The sequence below is a fragment of the Mustela nigripes genome, chromosome 1 (assembly GCF_022355385.1).
Source record: "Mustela nigripes isolate SB6536 chromosome 1, MUSNIG.SB6536, whole genome shotgun sequence".
Lineage (NCBI taxonomy): Eukaryota > Metazoa > Chordata > Mammalia > Carnivora > Mustelidae > Mustela > Mustela nigripes.
Window position 1 is genome coordinate 53,051,846 of NC_081557.1, and position 19,581 is coordinate 53,071,426.

The following is a 19,581-nucleotide window of genomic DNA, read 5'->3' on the forward strand; positions in this document are numbered from 1 at the left end:
CAGAGGTAGAGACAGCGTACGTGGGAATTTCTACATGGTAGTGGCTTTACCCAGCTGCAGAACTAAAATGGTAGAGGAAGAATGGGGGCAGGGGAGGCCCCTCCACACATTCTAACCACTTACCTTTCACTAGTAGGAATCCTTCTATTGACTGCCTGTTGGATAGTTAAAAAGGGTAACTAACATCCTCACCCAACTTTCAAACAAATGAACAAGCCTGGCTAAAAAAAGCTTGGTACGTGAATATGGCTCCTTACGTAACCCTGCTCTGTGTCTGTGATTGTGAGCCCTTCCCTCCCTTCCAGTGGAACACTGTCTCAAAATAAAAAATCACAACTTGCTTGGAACCACATGCTATTGGTGCATCCTATTTTTAGGCTGCTTTCATTATTTTATTTTTTTATACAGATACATATACATTGCTAGAATCAAAGCAAAAATATTAATGGGCAGGTACTACACAACTAAAGTGAAACAAAACAAAACAAAACAAACAAAAGAACCAACAAATGAAAACAACAGCTATAAACTTTCAAGGCCAAAAGAAAAGATTTAAGGGCAACACCTGTGGAAAGGAAAAGAAGGAATATAAAGTTTCTAGAGAGGTATTTATAATGCAAGTCTAATGCCAGCTTTTTAATAATAAAAAAGAGAAGTGCTTTACTATACACTGACTAGCACATATAATGCTTAATTTGGAAAGAAAAATTAACAAAGTTCCTTGGGCCAGCAGCAGATATGGTGTGTCCATTGCCGGCAACAGACACAACACCGGAACAGAAAAACCCAAATCCCAGGGCAAAAGTATTCACAGAAGTAATGGCTGAAGGCTTCAGAATTTGACAGGCAAGGTTTAATCACAAGTGCTACACTTTGTACAATGTTATTTATGGCTCTGCCTGAAATTTTACAGCTGTAACAGTAACTAAATAAGACAAAGTTCATATTTTAGTGTCAATTACATGTTAGATATTTAGTTATAAACCCCTTTTTCTTGAAACAAAGGGCTTCTCTTTCATGAAAGTGTTGAGATGTTTGAAATGGATGTCATGCCCATTAAGTATATTGGTGGTTCTCAATCAACTCTAGGTTGGTCGTGTGACTATTAATGAATTTTAATAGAAGTCTAATGGCCAAAGGCCAAAACTACATTCAAACCCTGCTAATATATCCAGGCAGATAGGAAATTCCAACGCACACACATACACACACATATACACACACATACATGCTAAAACTCAAACTAAAAACCTCCCAAAGGAACTGCTTTGTTTGTAGACTTCAATTTGAAGTAGATACTAAGGGCAAGAATAGACCAGTTAAAATTCACCTGAAAATCCTTTCCCCGTCATCAAATGTGCTAAAATACTGCTGTCAGCTTAGCATCTCTTCATGTATGTTATGTATAGATGTTTTTCTTTCCAAATGGGATATTTCAGATATTTAAATAGTAAGTGGCCAGAAGATAAGAGTTATACTTGCTGCAAAGTTTACAGTCCACCTTGGCCTAAAGAAAGACCATGCTTATTTCACTAATAACTCTCCATTGATAGGATATTCGAGGCCACCTCATCACCACTGCATAAAGCTGCTTAAAAAAAATTTGCTGCTAGCACAATCTGGTTGTCAAAGCTTCATTATACATTTTACTGTACAAATGTTTTTCAGATGATTTTTTTTTTTAAACAAGAAACTCCGCTATAACAGAAACTCAGGTTAGAGTTTTTAATGATGGTGCTTTCTCCATCTCTTCTTTATTAAGTGTGGTTATCTCCAATAGCAAACAAGTTGATATCATGAATGCTGTTACTGAATGACTCATGTATGATGTTATCTACAGTTCTCAAACTGCAACAATACAGACTGGAACTTTTAAACAGTCTGTTCATCATCACCTATGCCATGAATGTTTAAATATAATATATATTTAATATGAAAAAGCTAAAGCACAAGTGCTTTCTCCCACCCCTAATTCTATTTTGGGCCCTCACAGATTCGGAATGCATTCTTATCCACCCTTTTTCACAAAGTCAGGAGAGCTCAGGAAATATAAAGTCAAAAATATACAAATCTTTGTTGTTATTATAATAAGATTTTTTCCATGAATGAAATTACCAAGGACCATGAACTTGGAAAAAGAAAATCAAAAGGAATTTACAGCAATTATTTATCTTCAAAGTTCAAAACTGGTCACTTCACAGAAAGACTTCAGGATTTGTTGAAATTTTTCTTCTAAAAAGTCATTCTGTAGTGGAGTTTTCTAGGAAAAATAAAACAGCTTTTAATAACTGGCCCGCTGGTGTGAGAGCTACCGTGGAATAAATTAGCACAAAAATGGAAAAAAAGTCTTATAACTGTTCACTGTTACAGACATAATCAACAAGGTCAGTCACTCTTAAAAGCTCATCTTCCTCTTCTTCTGGTGCCCCTGCCTCCTGCCCTCCATTTGTCCCATTGGGGGCCAGGCTCGCACTGGCTGTGCTGTTGTCCTTGGGGGTCTGAGGCTTCTCAGCTGGCTTGCCAATCAAGTTCTCAATGGCTTTGCCAGGACTCTGTCCATTGGTGGAAGGCAAGTCCACTAAGCTATAGTCCAAAGGGCTCCCCACCTTGCCTACATTTTCAAAGTCCTCTTCCTCATCGCTGTCTATCCGGTAGGGCTTCTTGGTGCTCTCCTGTTCTGTGGGCAGGACCCTGGGCTGGCTGTCCTGGGCAGGCTGATCTGCATCTCCATGAGCATTGTCACAACTCTCCTCCTCGTCTGTCTCAATCCGGTGCAGCCGTTTTCGAGATGGTTTGCCTTCTTCTTCCTCATCTGCTTCTGAATACTCATCTGTGCTTCGACCTCGCTTGCAAACTGACCGCTTTGATTCTTTAGCTAGCTCATCATCTTCAGAGTTCTTGGACATATAGCTCTCTAGAATAAACAGCACATTTAAGCCATCGACACAGTTAACGATAACAGATTTACAAGTAATTTTCCTTTTCCTCCCCATATTCACCCCATATCCTGCTTGCAGACTTGCCCATGTATCCTATTTCCCTCCAATAACTGGCCTTATTTCTCCATCCTCTCAGGCCTGTTAACAATCCACAGAATGACCCATAGTGTGTTTTTTAATTAAGATTTTAGGAAAGAACAAAATCCCATTTCTTAGAAAACAAACAGGATGATCCTTAAATTAGATGAAGATAGGGTGGTCACAAACTGAGAAACTCCTATCCACTATCCTTCCAATTATGGAATCATGTATACAGACTGATAAGGAAAGATTAAACTGAGCACCCAACTCTGGGCATCTGAAACAGTGTGCTAACCCCTAACCCGTATTATTAAATGTCCTTCCTTGGCAGTCTTTCATTGTCTTCTTGTTGTCTGTATTTACATCTGGGTGGTCTCACCTAATCTCATGGCTTGGCATCTATATGCTGATGACCTTGTTCTAGGCCACCCCTAAATTCCAGACTCATGTATCAACAACCCGCCAACCCAACAACTATGCTGGGATTCCTAAACAGGCATTTCAAACCTGGTATGTCATGAACCAAGGTCCTACACTTCTGCCTCAAACCTGCACTGCTCTGGTCTCCCTGGTCCGAGTCACCGGCAGCTCTAGTGTTCTAATCACTTAGTCATATTTTGATTGTTTTCTTTCTCCCATCTAACCAAACAGTAAATCCTCTTTGTCTACCTTCACAAGGTAGCCCTTTCACCCCTTCTACCCCTTTCCTACTACTGTCCTAGTCTCACCCACCATCACCTCTTACTGGGGCTGTTTCAGTGAGTTCCCAATAGGTCTTCTACATTCTGCCCTTCTCCCCTTAAATTTATTCATAACACAGCTACCACAGCAAATTAACATATAAGTCAGATCATATCACTGCTCTGCTCAAACTCCTCTAATTATTTCTCTTCTCACAGAGAATAAACTCCAAAGTTTATACTATACAATGGCCTACCATGCTATCCCATATGGTAGTCACTAATCACGTGTAGCTATTGTAAATTTAAATAAAACTTGATTTACAAAGTGTTTACACAAACAGGTGGCTGTAGTTGTGGACTACTCTCTTCGTGTTGGGACCCCTGCTGATCTCTTATCATCTCACGCAATTCTTCCCTTCAATCATTCTCTTTCCACCACCCTGGCCTCCTTTTTCTCCATTCCTGAACGCCCCAGTCACAAAGTTGCCTCCAGGCGTTCACGTTAGTTGCCCCATCTGCCTGTATCACTCTTGTTTCAGATAAATGCATGACACACACCAACATTATGCCAGGTCTTTACTCAAATGTGGTCTTCTTAATGAGGAGTTCCTGTGGTGCCCTATGTGAGATCCCAGTCACTCTTCCCAACCCAGCTCCTCTTTCAATCCTTTATTCTTCCACACAGCATTTATCCCCACCTAATACAGCATCCGTTCTACTTACTTATCTTGATTATCTCTCCCCCTAATTAAAATAAGGGTTACATGGGAGTTACAGATTTTTGGCTGTTCTGTTCACTTTTCCAGTCACAGTGCCTAGAATAGTGACCAGTGCAGTATTTGTTTTTTAATAGTTGAATTACTGAATTTGTTTATCTTTAATGACACATGAAGATAAATACACACAATCAGATGTTCATCTCCTTTCTTTAGTCTCCCATGTTCAACTATTTCTTCCCTTTCTTTCCTGCCTGGGCTCAAACTTAACTGATAAGGATCTTTGAAATCTTCAAGACAGATAATAAATAATGGAGAATTATGAGAATTATGTAAAGGTTAGAATCATTTAAAAGAACTGGAATAACCACAAGACTAAATGGGTATCACGAATTCACATTTTAGAGCTTTTCCTATACTCCTGGCATGGAGCACAGCTAAAACTATTAAGAAATAAAACCAACTGAAGCACACCAAGTTGGAAAGAGACAGCAGGTCCCTGTATTTGCAACTGTTTAATTATCTGGGGAATAGGTTATCTCAAAATGAGGCCCATGAATAATAAGGGAGCAGAAGAATTCTTGCTCAGATCTTAATTTTCCAAGACTTGTCTATCTCAATGAAAAATTATTACAATGGAGATATTAAAAATTAGTATCTTATCAAGTATCATTTATTTTAACTGTAAAGGGATTGGGCAAAAAATAATGGATTTTATCTCAAAGATATCACTGCTTATTACTGAATTTCTATGAAATGTTACAGAACCACAATCCTGAGTTTATAGCTTCTATTAATGCCTTGTCCAAACTTCTATAAATTGGAGATCTACTCCTTACCTTCACTCTCTGAGCTGGAAAGCCTACGCTTGTGAACTCGTCTGATTTCTTTCCCACGTCGTAAACTCTTCTGGGAACCATCACTTTCGGAATCTTCTTTGTAGTTAATTTGTCTTTTCTGGTTCCTCCTTGACCGCCTCCGCCGAGTTTCTACAAAATCATCACTAAAATCATCGCTAAAATCACTTTCTGTTCAAGAAAAAAGAAATAACAAAATGCAAGTCTATTAAAGAGAAATGTAATTAGCCTAGGTTATAAAAATGTAAAGCTCTTAGTAAGTAGGATTCAGTAATAACAATTTTTAAGTTAATAATAATGGTTTTAAGTCGCCCTTTTCATGGGGCTCAAACTCACAAGCCCAAGACCAACAGTCACATACTCTACTGACTGAGCCAGCCAGGCACCACTCACTGTAAGTCTCTTATTTTCCTCTTAGTAGTATGAGTAAATGTGTAGGGGTCTTTAATCCCAAAGCTCACTAATGTTTCTTATTAGCAGCCACTGTTTGGGAGTAGATGTTTTACACGATCTTTAGCTCATTCAACCTAAAGCTACCCATCCAGCTATATAGCTGCTCTTTTTTTTTTTTTTTAAAGATTTTATTTATTTATTTGACAGAGAGAAATCACAAGTAGATGGAGAGGCAAGCAGAGAGAGAGAGGGAAGCAGGCTCCCTGCTGAGCAGAGAGCCCGATATGGGACTCGATCCCAGGACCCTGAGATCATGACCTGAGCCGAAGGCAGCGGCTTAACCCACTGAGCCACCCAGGCGCCCGATAGCTGCTCTTCTTGGTGACTATTTGGTTACTATTCTGCCTCAAAAGAACCTGTTGTTCCCAAGTGTACAGATGTCTGGTACAGTTATAACTTCACAATGTACTGCACAGATTAAAATCTCTAATCCCAGAAAACTGACAAACCTGTTTTAAAGAAGTATAGAGTTGGGAGTTACAGTTCTTGCTTCCCCACGGAAATCAAATCTGCTAACTATAGTACACAGGGCTACCTCAGCTCTCAAAGTGTTGTTACACAGCACTATCCTTACCATCTCTGCATAGTAAACCAGAGACTATGACCTTGTGTTAGAGCAGTTTTTCAGGGGTGCTAACGAATTCCACTGAATTATCACATCCAGCTTTGAATGAATTTCGAACATTTCAAAATGGCTCACCAACAGTCTGAAGGAGTCCCTACTGGCCAAATCTGGGAAAAACTGAGCCTACATAATGGTGATAACATATTATATCCACAGACTAAAATAAGAATCCACAAGTATATACTGATATAAAGAAATATATAGGGGAAAAGGGAAAGCACTTTCTTAAAGAACACCAAATTATAAATATAAAAGGGATGATAGAGCCAGGAAATCATTAATGAATGCTAAAACTATGGATGAAACATCTGAAAAGAAATGGTATATAAATAGTTTCAAAATGCCCACCTACAAATTATTGTTAATTCTAAAGGGAAAACTATCGGAGACCTGGAGAACATATATTAGTTCTGTGATATTCCTGCTGAAAAATATATAATCTAAATCTAATCATAGTAAACAAACAAACAAAAAACCCTGACTGGGGGACATTTTACAAATTAACTAGTGTGTATTCTTCAAAAATGTCAGGATCAATAAAGACAAGGTTTGAGGAATATTTTAGATTAAAGGAGACTAGACTTCGGCTCAGGTCATGATCCCAGGGTCCTGAGATCGAGCCCCACATCGGGCTCTCTGCTCAGCAGGGAGCCTGCTTCCTCCTCTCCCTCTGCCTGCTTCTCTGCCTACTTGTGATCTCTATCTGTCAAATAAATAAATAAAATCTTTAAAAAAAAAAAAAAGGAGACTAGAGACATGAATAAATGCAATGTGTACTCCTGGATTAGATCCTGGACTAGAAAAAAATTGATAGGACAATTTTGGGATACCTGATGAAATCTTAATGTATACTATTAATCAGATAAAGTAATATACCCATGTTTTATTTAATTATTTTTAAAGATTTTATTTATTTGTTTGAGAGAAAGAGAAAGAGAGAGAGAGCACGCACGAGCAAGGGGAGAGGAAGGGGCAGAGAGAGAGGGAGAAGCAGACTCCCCTGCCAAGCAAGGAGCCTGATGTGGGACTCTGTCCCACACCCTGAGAAAATGTCCTGAGCCAAAGGCAGATAACTGACTGAGCCACCCAGGCACCCTTCAATGTTTTAAAATATCTGATTTTGATAATTCTACTATGGTTATACAATATATGAAACCAAAAAACCCGTAAGCCCAGCCAGGTGAAGGATATAATACTCCTTCCTAGCTGTGACATTTCCTCAGTGAGAGGACAGCTACCTTTCTGCCAATCCTATCTGTTCTTTTAGGTGCTAGGCCTGTCACTATTTATCCAATTAATAGGGATAAACATAAAATATAAGAACATCAACTACTACTAATTTATAAAACGAATGAATCATTCACTGATAGTGATCTAAGTGTTAGAAATAACTGGTGAACCTTCTCTTTCCAACTGTTAGGTATCTGAGAAAAATGTTCTCAGCTTATTGAGAATGAGTACAAAAAAACTCTATGAAGATAAAAGTCTAGGGGCACCTGGTGGCTCAGTGGGTTAAGCCTCTGCCTTCAGCTCAGGTCATGGTCTCAGGGTCCTGGGATCAAGCCCCACATTTGGATCTCTGCTTGGTAGGGAGCCTGCCTCCTCCCTCCCTCTCTTGCTGCCTGCCTCTCTGCCAACTTATGATCCCCCTCTCTCTGTCAAATAAATAAATAAAATCTTTAGGGGACAAAAAAACCCCCAAACCTCTTAACTCCAGAAGTTCTAAGAATTGAGTTGGTGTGATATGGGTACAAATATTTTTTACCAGAGTCTCTACTGTTCTCTTCAGACTCCTCCTCTTCATCATCATCAGAGTACTTTTTCTTTGGGGTCTTTCTTCGCAAACGCCTGCTTTGCCTCATTGGCCGGGAGGGATGTCGCCTCAGTCTCCGGCTACAGAAGTCAGTGTCGCTGTCATCATTAGATGGTGGGTCTTCTTCACTTTCATCTGGGTTTTCATCAGATACAACAAACTCATCTTGAGATCTGTCCAAGAGAAACCAGATGAATTATGATTCTGAGTTCAAATTCTAACAAGTCCAATGAATCATTGAGTAATGGTTAATGTAAAACATCTGGATAATTCTATCAATTTGTCTGTTAATAAAATGGAGAAAGGTCTTGCCATCTATTTTTCTCTTCAGAGAAGTTAAGAAGATGAAATGATGCTGATTTTTGTACATAAATTTCTTTGGCATCTTGGGATGTCCCCCACATGCCTTAAATTTAACATGTCCAAGGAGAACTCATTATTTCCTAACCTATTCCTCTCTTCTGTTTCCAAGTCTTATATTTAGAACTATTACCTATCCAGTAACTCAGACCAGAAACCTGGTACTTTTCCTAATTTCTCCCATCTAATCAATTATTGATTTCTGAGTCACCCTTTTTTTTTTTTTTTAAAAGATTTTATTTATTTATTTGAGAGAGAGAGAGAGAATGAGAGAGGGAGAAAGCATGAGAGGAGAGAGGTCAGTGGGAGAACACTTAACCGCTGAGCAGGGAGCCCAATGTGGGACTTGATCCCAGGACTCCAGGATCATGACCTGAGCTGAAGGCAGTCACTTAACCAACTGAGCCACCCAGGTGCCCTCTGAGTCACCCTCTTAAAGATACTATGTCCAACCTGATCCCTCTTCTCTGTCGGACACTCATCTCTCACCTAAACCACTATAGCAATTGCCCAGGGAGTCCCTCTAGTCACTAGATTCATTTCCCCTCCAGATAGCGTCCAAATGAATGTCAGGATGAATTTTTCTGAAACATAAACCTAATTAGCCTGATGCTTAAAAACCCATCCATGGGCTTTCATCATCTTCAGGGTAAGAGTGCGAACTCCCGTGCATGACAAACAAATTGCTCCATCATCTGGTTCCTTTTTATCTTTTAGCCACATCTCCAGCTAGGCACTCTCTACTTCTTCCTCATATTCTTGCCACCCTGACATACCAGGAGCTTCCTAAATATTCCATGATGTCTTTATGCCTTGCTGTCTTCAACACGTGACTGCTCTTAGGGTACCCTCTTTCTCATCCCATTGTAAAATCTCAAACTCACTGATTTGCCTAATTTTTCTTTCTTCAAATTTCAGATCAAGCTTTATTTCCACTCTAAGGCTTTCTTTGAACTCTCTAAATTTATCAAACTCTTCCTTTATACCCTAACCTAAGTTAGGGTTAACTTTACCTACATTTTAGTAGCAATGACACAGAATGACTTTTTTGTGGTTTTCAAGTTTGTTTCTCCCACTAACAATCTGAGAGGAGAAACTCTGCAGTACTGTTTCAACACTTGGTCTGCAGGAAAAATCCTTCCTGATCTTCCGCACTGGATTACCTGCCCCAACCCAAACCTCTGTGGATCACCAGAGAATAGCACCTAATCACCTGAACTTAATTCTCACATTTGACTAGGAACCTCTCAAGGACATGTTGGCAGAAGGTGGCATGGAGATGCACAGCAAATGAATGCTTGATTCCAGTTAATAAAATGTAAACACGGTTTTGAATATTAAATGTATTAATCTAAAAAAAACCAAGATCCGTAGTCTTGAATCGGTTTTAAATAGCCTGAAAATAAAAAGAGATCGTCCATGTGCACGAAGGACCAAAGCCCCGTCACAACCTGGCCGAGCTTCTCTTCGAGCCCCATTTAAGCCTGTATCTAGGGAATGAGATCTGCTGGCAAACCACACACCCGTCGCTGATCTTGAATTCATCCTCACTCTCTTCTTCATCCAGGTTGCTGTCACTGTCCAGATCATTTAGGCGCCGGCGTTTCTTCCGGCGTGCAGCAGCTGCCCTCTGGGGTCGTTTATTTTCCTTTCTTTCTTCATCCAAAATAGTAGAGATGTCTTTCCCACGGTGACCTGTGATGGTGGAGATATCTTTTCCTCGGCCAGCTCCTGAGTTTGGGGGTGGGAGGAGGGTGAGAGGTGCGATAAGGGGAATAAAGGGAGGAAGAGAGATGATAGTACATTTATTAAAAGCTTCTCTTTAATATCTAGAGCGGTCCTTGTTCATGTTTAGGCTCATTTATTTTTTTCCTAGAAATAAGTGGTTTTCTCACAACTTCAACTGACAGAGCTCTCATCAAGAGAATTTTTGCACATGTTTAGTCTACTAAGTGGAAGTTCACCATGTAAAGAACTTTTTAAAAAATTTGATATATTTTGCATACTATATAACATTCACCCTTTAAAAGTGTATGGTTCAGAGGTTTTTAGTAGTCACAAAGTTGTGCAACTATCACCACTAACAAATTCCAGAACATTTTTATCAACCTCAAAGGAAACCTCATACCTATTAGCAATCACTCAAGAATCTCTTCTTCAAAATTGTCTTTGGACATGGCTTTAGAAAGAGACCAATCTGTTTTAACTGTGTGTGCAGGACAGAAAAGATGAGAATCCTGCAGCAAAGCTGTCAATAAGGTGCAGAGCCCTGGAAAAGCTGGTGAGTTCTTCAGACAGCCTACTTACTACTAATCCTCCTCAGAGGTTTCCTAAGTATGAATGGAAACCACAATGCTCCATACTAGAGCACTGGTAATTCTCTATGTCATTCTCCTTAATTTACCTTCAAACCCTTCTGTTTTTATGTCACCTGTTAAAGACTATGGAATAAATAAACTGATTTTTAAAAGGTTGATCTAAAGCAATCATTCAGATTCAGATTATCCATAATTTTTAAGATTCTGTATTTGTAGTGATCTAAACATAAACAACAAGAAAATTTAAGCAGGTTTTCTTTTTTTAAAAAAGATTTTATTTATTTATTTGACAGACAGAAATCACAAGTAGGCAGAGAGGCAGACATAGAGGATGGGGGGGAAGCAGGCTCCCTGCTGAGCAGAGAACCTGATGCGGGGCTCCATCCCAGGACCCTGGGATCATGACCTGAGCCAAAGGCAGAGGCTTTAACTCACTGAGCCACCCAGGCGCCCCTTAAGTGGATTTTCTATTTGGAAGCAGAAGTAAATTTTTTAATCTACACAGGAACATTTACATTTTATATCAGGTCATAAAACTGCTTAAAAAATAATTAGTAAGATCTGAGTCTACCCATTGACACTATGTCCACAAATTATTTTGAATCTCAGACATTTAACATCAGTAGAGAATAAAAAAATTTATATGCTTACTGCTCTAATCAGTGTTGTTTTTCTGTCTTTTTTTGAAAAGTAATCTCTATGCCCAATGTGGGGCTTGAACTCACGACCCCGAGAGATAAAGAGTCACATGCTCTACTGACTGAGCCAGCCAGGTGCTCCTAATCAGGGCATTTTAAGTTAACTTATTGGCCAACTCATACGAAGAAGAGGGAATGATAAACACATACCTCCTCCATCAGCTTCTTTGATATCATCTTCTATAGCTTCATCGATTGCTTCATCAAATTCATCAAATCTAAAATATATACAACAAGCACATCACAGCCCGACCTGGTACATGGGTTAGGAGGAGTTGCCTCTGAAATGAAAAAGGCCTGAATATAAAAATGCTCTCTGCCACTTCGGGGCTGTGGGACTTGGACTATACCACTTCACTCCTGTGAACCTCAGTTTCTTTTGTAAATCGGGATCTAACTCATTTTCAAAGATCATCTATACCAGGCATCAGCAACTATTTTGTACAGGGCCCAATAGGAACTCTTCTAGACTCTGTAGACTACACAGTCTCTGCCACACCCACACAGCCCTGTCACTGTGCTGCCATGGAGAATGTAAGCAGACTTTATCCATGGACACTGGGATTTGAATTTCATGTAACCGTCCTAAGATTTTCATCTCTTGGTTCTTTTTTCAATCATTTATTCATATAAAAACCATCCCTAGGTCATGGGCTATGGCTATATAAACTGGCAGTGAGCCAGGACCTGCTCCATGGACCAGTTTGCCAACCTCTAACTACACAAATCACACAGCGAAGTAAGTTGAATTAGTGTTCCAGAAGTAATACTAAGTGTGAGAACTACATGATTACGGTCATCGGAGATGATATTACTAATATTTCCAAAATCCATACATAGATGGTCAGAATTTTAGAACTAGGTAAAAGTACTTTTTCTCACAAAGGCCGTTGCCCCCAACTTAAACAAGACAAGTCTAGACGATCCTCAAGATTTCTTCACATACAAAACTCGCTAGACTTTAGACCTGAGGTGACCAAAAGGATAAAGTGGCTTGTCTAAAACTAAGCAAAATATGATCTTTAGTCACATGTGGCGACCTATATTTAAATTAATTAAAACAAAAAATTCTGTTCCTCACCAGGTGGATTTTAAGTGCTCCACGGCTACGTATGGCTACAATTACCAGGCTAGAGAGCAAAGAAAGAGCACCTTTCCATAACCATAGTAAATCACACTGGACAGTGCTGGATTAAAGGCAGACAATGGATTAACATCAGAGTTTAACAGCCAAATATTTTGTCTTTTCATAAGAAACTCATTATAGCTATGGATTTCCTCTCTAGGAAAAAAAAAATCCACATAAACATAAAATTTTATCTCTAATTTCAGAGAAGCCAGAAGTTTCAGGTTAAGAATTCTTCTACAACATAGTATTTAATGGCTATATAGTATCTAATCTTATAGATGTATCATAATTTAAAGTTTACTTCCAATTTTTTCACAATTACAAACACAGCTATGAAAAACAACCTTGCAGCTGTAGCTTAGCTTTTCTTAAACAAATTCTGAGAAAGTAAAAATCTGTGGATCCACTCATTAGGCTAGAATAACAGATACAGATAAAGCCAGATACAGTTAACAGAAAACAACATTTTCTCACAATGGTATGTTTCAGTATAAAGTGGCAAAACAGCCTTTTCCTTTGAATGACTTCTACTTTCTCACTCACTGAAAAACTTGGTTTTCTTTGGACTTACAAAATGGTATCATTAAGAATAAAACATTCCACGCTTGCCTGGAGGATTTGTTTTTTTTGTTTTTTTAAAGATTTTATATATTTATTTGACAGAGAGAAATTACAAGTAGATGGAGAGGCAGGCAGAGAGAGAGAGGGGGAAGCAGGCTTCCTGCTGAGCAGAGAGCCCAATGCGGGACTCGATCCCAGGACCCTGAGATCATGACCTGAGCCGAAGGCAGCGGCTTAACCCACTGAGCCACCCAGGCGCCCAGATTTGTTATTTTTAACATAAATAAGTAGCCTTGATTTATATCCCAGATGCAGAGCTCTGAATAAGGGATTGGATATGACACTCCACACATCGACTTCAAATTCTATGCTTTCAAGGAAACAGGAACCCATATCCCTATGGGGTCTAGATCTGATAAATTTGCCTTGAGCATAACTCTTCATTGCTTCTTTTACATTTCATCTAAACGCTACCCTTCCTCGGTATTTTATTGTAACTCTACATAACTCTACCTTATCATAACTCTATCATAACTCTTGATGGCCAAGGTTTCACCAAGAGATCTGTTGGACTATACGTCTGTTCTTAGTATTCTTGCTACCAATAAAACTGTTGGCTTTAAAGAGTAGAAAAACTGTTCTCCAAGGGTTGTAGTAATTTATAATATAACCATGAAGTTGATGAATTTTATCATCAATTTTGTTCTAATTCTGAAAAGCAAAATTATTTTCTTGTTCTTTTAATTTAATTTAATTTTTTAAAATATTTTATTTGTTCTTTTAATTTTAATGTGATTACTGAGTAAGGTCAAAAATTAGTTTCATGTTTATTGGTCATTTTTGCTTTTTCTTTCACAAGCACTGATTTGAAACCTTTGCCCATTTTATCAGCCACTATGCATATTTTCTTACTGATTTGTGGGAGCTTTTTAAGTATTTTTTTTAATTTTTTTTTTTTTAAGATTTTATTTATTTATTTGACAGAGAGAAATTACAAGTACACTGAGAGGCAGGCAGAGAGAGAGAGAAGGAAGCAGGCTCCCTGCTGAGCAGAGAGCCCGATGCGGGACTCGATCCCAGGACCCTGAGATCATGACCTGAGCCGAAGGCAGTGGCTTAACCCACTGAGCCACCCAGGTGCCCCCGTTTTAAGTATTAAAGATTTTAATGTTTTGTCATGTGTTGCAATTATTTCTTTTAATTAAAATTTTTTTTTTTTTTGCGTTTGAGAGAGAGAGAGAATGAGAGAGAGCACAAGCAGGGGGAGGGTCAGAAGGAGATGGAAAACCAAACTATATTTACTGATTCTTTCAAAAGACATTTGTGGAGCATTTACTATCTCTTGGTACTATGCTAAAGCTGCCAAGGGTGAAAGAATGTATAAAACAGACCTTCCTTACCTTCATGCTAACAGTCCAGTCAGGGAGAGAAATACTAATTCAGTAACTAAAATCACAATCATTAAAACCATGACAAGTACTTTCTAAGAGAAGAATTGGTTGCCATGAGGGCATATAATAGATTTGGTCAAGAGAAGGGTAACAAGCTGAAAGTAGGAGTGAAATCCCAGGTCGAGTAAAGAGCACACGCAAAGGAGCTGAAAGACGACTGTGGCTGATAATGACAGAGTGAGGGAAAATGTGGATGACACGGAGCTAAAAAGGTAAGTAAGGAGCAGACTCTATGGTGCCTGTAGGGGCCTTGTTAAAGGCATCGATCCTTATCCCAAGAGCTAGAGAAATCTGACAGAGTATATTAAGCAGAAGAGGATGACAGGAGCAAATTCACACTCTGAAAGGACCATGCTCTGAAGCCGCAGGATTCTACAGACAGCAAGTAACAAATATATACAAGCAACTAAAGAGCATTATAAAGGGAAAAGCATGTACTTTTGGGTCATTCTGGATAATTAAAAAAGACATTTTACACTTTCACCACTTTCACATATTTCATACCTGTAACTTATACATTTGCGTGTTCTTGTTGATCTCCTTTCAAGTAAGTTTGCTTTGGATTTTTTTGAATCTTTCTTCTTTTCTTCATGATCTTCAGAAAAATCTGGCTCCTGGTTTAAAAATATGGTAACAAACATATAGGTTATTAGGACAAAAAAGAAGATACTTGGAATGAATAGTTTTCTAATGTCTGTCTAGGCAGCACATGTTAAAGTTCCGAAAAAGTGAGGTTATCCCACCCACCCCCCAACAAAATGGAATGAACATGGCAATGCTAAGTAGAGAGATTCAAAAGAATACTGGTGATCAAAGGATGAAGCCCTTCTGTATTAAAATTCTTATGTTTCTGTGAGTTTATAATTAACTCTTTTAAAACAATCATGATGAAGTTTCTCCACTAATAGATTTTTTAACAAATAATTAAATTGAACACATAGAAGATACTCAGAAGATATGCTGAATCAATGAAATAATGGATTTAGAAAAAGAAAGAAGCATGGTGATGTAGTAACCTGTCTTGGTTAGTTAAGCATGTGATTTAATTAAGCCTGAATGAAAGTGTGTACAAAACTAGGAACATTTCTTTATTTTAAATGAAAACCATGTTACATGTACTTTCACTCTTGGGATATCGTTAATGAGAAATTAGACTAATAAATGTAAAACAATATTCCTTCAAAGAAACCAATTGTTAAGAACAGATACTGAGATTTTTAATAAACACTCAGAGCACAGAATTAAAACCCAATCTCCCTAAACTACTCTTTCGTCACTTTCCATAAACAACACATAAAGAAGCTAAAATCTAATTACCCAGTATAATACAGTGTTAAAAAATAAAACCACCCTGGAACATAAACCCCAGAGGGGTAAGCTATATAAATCTGATTTGAATGTGATAGTACATTTTAGGGCTATTAGCATATACGTAATTTTATTTTACTATTACTATTATTTTCTTTAGTAGACTCTACACCCAACATGGGGCTCAAACCTGCAACCCGGAGATCAAGAGCTGCAAGCTCTACCAACTGAGCCCACCAAGCAGTCCAGCATGTACTTAATTTTAATCATGAGGGAAAATACAGGTGATTTCCTTAAGGTCCTACCATTTACACCTTTTTTTTTTTTTTAATTTTATTTATTTTTTTGATAAACAGAGATCACAAGGAGGCAGAGAAGCAGGCAGAAAGAGAGGAGGAAGCAGGATTCCTGCCGAGCACAGAGCCCAATGCGGGGTTTGATCCCAGGACCCTGGGATCATGACCTGAGCTGAAGGCAGAGGCTTTAACCCACTGAGCCACCCAGACACCCCAACATATCCACTTTATTTTTTAAATCTTTTTTTTTTTTAACATTTTATTTATTTATTTGACAGACAGAGATCACAAGTAGGTGGAGAGGCAGGCAGAGAGAAGGAAGGAGGCTCCTTGCTGAGCAGAGAGCCCAACGCGGGGCTCGATCCCAGGACCCTGGGATCATGACCTGAGCTGAAGGCAGAGGCTTTAACCCACTGAGCCACCCAGGCACCCCAACATTTCCACTTTTAATAAAATAGGTATACTATGTATTTAAAACAATTCACATTACATAAAGTGGGTTAAATTTTAGAACAATTATGGCAGTCTCTTCTTCAAAAACAGTACAAACGAGGAACTTACTTGTGGAGGAATGATGTTTTCAATACTGATACCCACATACACCAAACGTTCTTTCCTTTAAGTGAAAAACAAAAATGCATGCAAAATGAGATTTGCTAAAAATAAAATTATTATGAAAGCATTACTAACACAGACAATACTAAAATTATGATTTCATGGTAATAGCAGAGGCTAGCTAGGTCAGACATGTTAGCTACTCTCTATGGAGCTTACTGCACTGGTATCTGTGGTAGGCACAAAACTTTCTAAAGGTAAAAACTGTAAAAAGGTGTAACCAAAAATTATAGTCTTGGAAGTAATCATACTGATGAAATAAAACCTGTGAACTGAAGTAGACAAGGAAAATCCATGAGGAGAGTCATGCTACAACTCACTGACAAAGTGATTACACAGAACGTCAACCCCAGACAAACCAGATCTCTGTTCTGCTAGAAGTTTTCATATGCGTCTATACAAAACTATACTCTTGTGGTAATAAGTATCAATACTAAAAAAAGAGTTCTACACAATAGGATCATGTCAAGGTTTCAGGGAATGATACTAACACCATGCATTTGCAGAGAAGAAAAAAGGCATGCAGTCACATAGCGGGCTCTGCACCCTAGTTGCTCCAATGAAGATTATTTTTAGAGCCAGGTAACACTTCTTCACGTAATGTGGATTTAGAACACTAATGAGATCTCCATAGTTTCTTTCCACAGAAACAAATCCTTGTTGATTTTAATTCAACAAATTTCACACTAACAAACTGCTATACCCAATAGACATTTCTTTTCTGGTTCTCCGGAACATCATCTAATTCACCAAGGACAGATGAGCTTTTATATACACAGGCCAGTGTCCATTGAACTGAACAGAAATAATGAGCACTCTTCCTCTCTTTGCTTGTGACATTCCTTAGAGAAGGGCATTTCTCATCCAGTTACCTGGGTCCTTCAGAATGCAGCCTTCACTGCCCTAGAAACCCTTGGCTCTGCTAATAAGAATCTTATGGTCTTTTTGAGATGGGTTACAAAGCTCTTCAATCAAAAACTGGCATGTAAGAAAATGATTAAATTATTTTAATCAAAACCTGATTAAAAATAGTATAGTTAATGAATTAAAAACCAGGAAAGGCAAGAACAGTAGTAGCTGAAATTAGCAGGGAAGGCTTCATGGATAAGTCAGAACTTGAGTTCTGTTATTAAATATGTTCAATAGATATCTATCCTTATACTAATCAAGTTTACTGTTGTATTAGCTTCCTCTTTTATATCGCAAAAATTTCTACTTTCACTTGATTATTATCTCCCAAACTCAACTGAAAAACATTCGGTTCAAGCCCACCATGATTTGTGTCAGGCTTGGGAATTCCAAGGGCAAATAATACACGGTTCTTATCCTCACAATTATTTAGCAGCTGACTGTAGTCCATTATGACAAGGTATAATGGAAACATGAAAAAGGAATAACTTGTTTGAAAAGCTGAGAAAGTTAAAAAAAAAAAAAAGCTGAGAAAGTTGGAGGCTTTAAATAGGTGGTAACAGTTAAGCAGGCTTTTAAAGGTAGGTATGATTACTCATTACAGCATTCTCTTGCTCAGTAATCTTCTAGAAAGATATGTCTTCTGTTCCATATGTCTTCTGTTCACCACCACCTGGCTCAATGATCATACTGGGCCCAGACCTCATTATTAGAAACCACACCCTTCCTAAAATTTCAACTTCAGGGAACCTATTTTTTGACGTCTACTCGCTCCCTTTCTGGCTCACACCCTCTGGTACACTGATTTCAACAACTCCCTAACTCCAGTGGGACCTCTATCCATCGACCCTAGCCTCTTTTCACTGTCCATTACTCCCTTGTGTCCTTACTTTCCCCCTTACCTGGCTTAGACTCCATGGTCCATCATTATAAATACTCCTTTGCATATACTTTCAAATTCCTTGTCTCTTTCTCTCCTTCCCTCTGTTACATTACCTGGAAAATTCCAACCCTGATTAAATCCAACTCTCTGCTAGCAAACACTAGTAAAAGAACTCTGGAAGTACAGAACTATTTGAATTCCCAAATAATTTCTGGCACCAAGTTCTGGAAGGGATGTTTACCAACCAGTTGAAGGGACTTCTGAAACATCAAATTTCACAGAGCATCACAGCTCCAGCTCTGTAGTCAGTTTCTGGCCAGTCACTAATTACTGATTGACAAATCCTTCTTCTTCACCATACTGTAGAGCCCTTTAAGGTAGAGACCACATAATACACTTCATGTTGATTACATTGCCTGGCATAAAGTGGATGCTCACTAAATGTTGGTTAAATGTTGAATAAATGTATGAACAAAGGGAAAGATGTTCTTGTGCTAGGATATAGAGAGTAACCAAGGCTCTATGGTTCTAGAATGAGTGCTAGAGAAATTGTTTACAGATTTTAAAAAGGATGAATAAAAATGCTCATTTTAAAAAACAAGTGAAGTCAACTAGAGTTTACAATTAATATATTATTTACTTTAGAAATATATATATTTTGCTGTTTAGAGCCCCTAGGATTCATATATATCAGGAGCTATTATATTAGGAGCTACAGATAAAGAAAACTTTGTTAACCAGGTTATTGGTAAGAATTAAAAAATAATAACAATAATTCAGTTAACTGGCTTTGTGGCAGACTATTCTCCCTGTAATAGTAACTTTCCTCTCCTTTCTGTGATGCAATCTCAAAAAGGATTTCATGTATGAACTAAAGCCACAATTA

At 38.3% G+C, this 19,581-nt stretch overlaps 1 protein-coding gene across 2 annotated transcripts in view; it reads right to left on the minus strand.

Moving 5' to 3' along the window:
- Positions 1–355: 355 nt before the first annotated feature.
- Positions 356–19,581, minus strand: part of RSF1 (remodeling and spacing factor 1) — a 159,593-nt gene continuing 140,367 nt past the window's right edge. For both annotated transcript variants that reach the window (XM_059411612.1, XM_059411603.1), the window contains exons 10-16: positions 16,850–16,904; positions 15,189–15,298; positions 11,694–11,761; positions 10,051–10,258; positions 8,120–8,340; positions 5,259–5,447; positions 356–2,914 (exon numbers count right to left, since the gene is read on the minus strand). In XM_059411612.1, the coding sequence (XP_059267595.1) occupies positions 2,349–2,914; positions 5,259–5,447; positions 8,120–8,340; positions 10,051–10,258; positions 11,694–11,761; positions 15,189–15,298; positions 16,850–16,904 (1,417 nt within the window). In that variant the 3' untranslated portion in view covers positions 356–2,348. The remainder of the gene's footprint in view (positions 2,915–5,258; positions 5,448–8,119; positions 8,341–10,050; positions 10,259–11,693; positions 11,762–15,188; positions 15,299–16,849; positions 16,905–19,581) is intronic.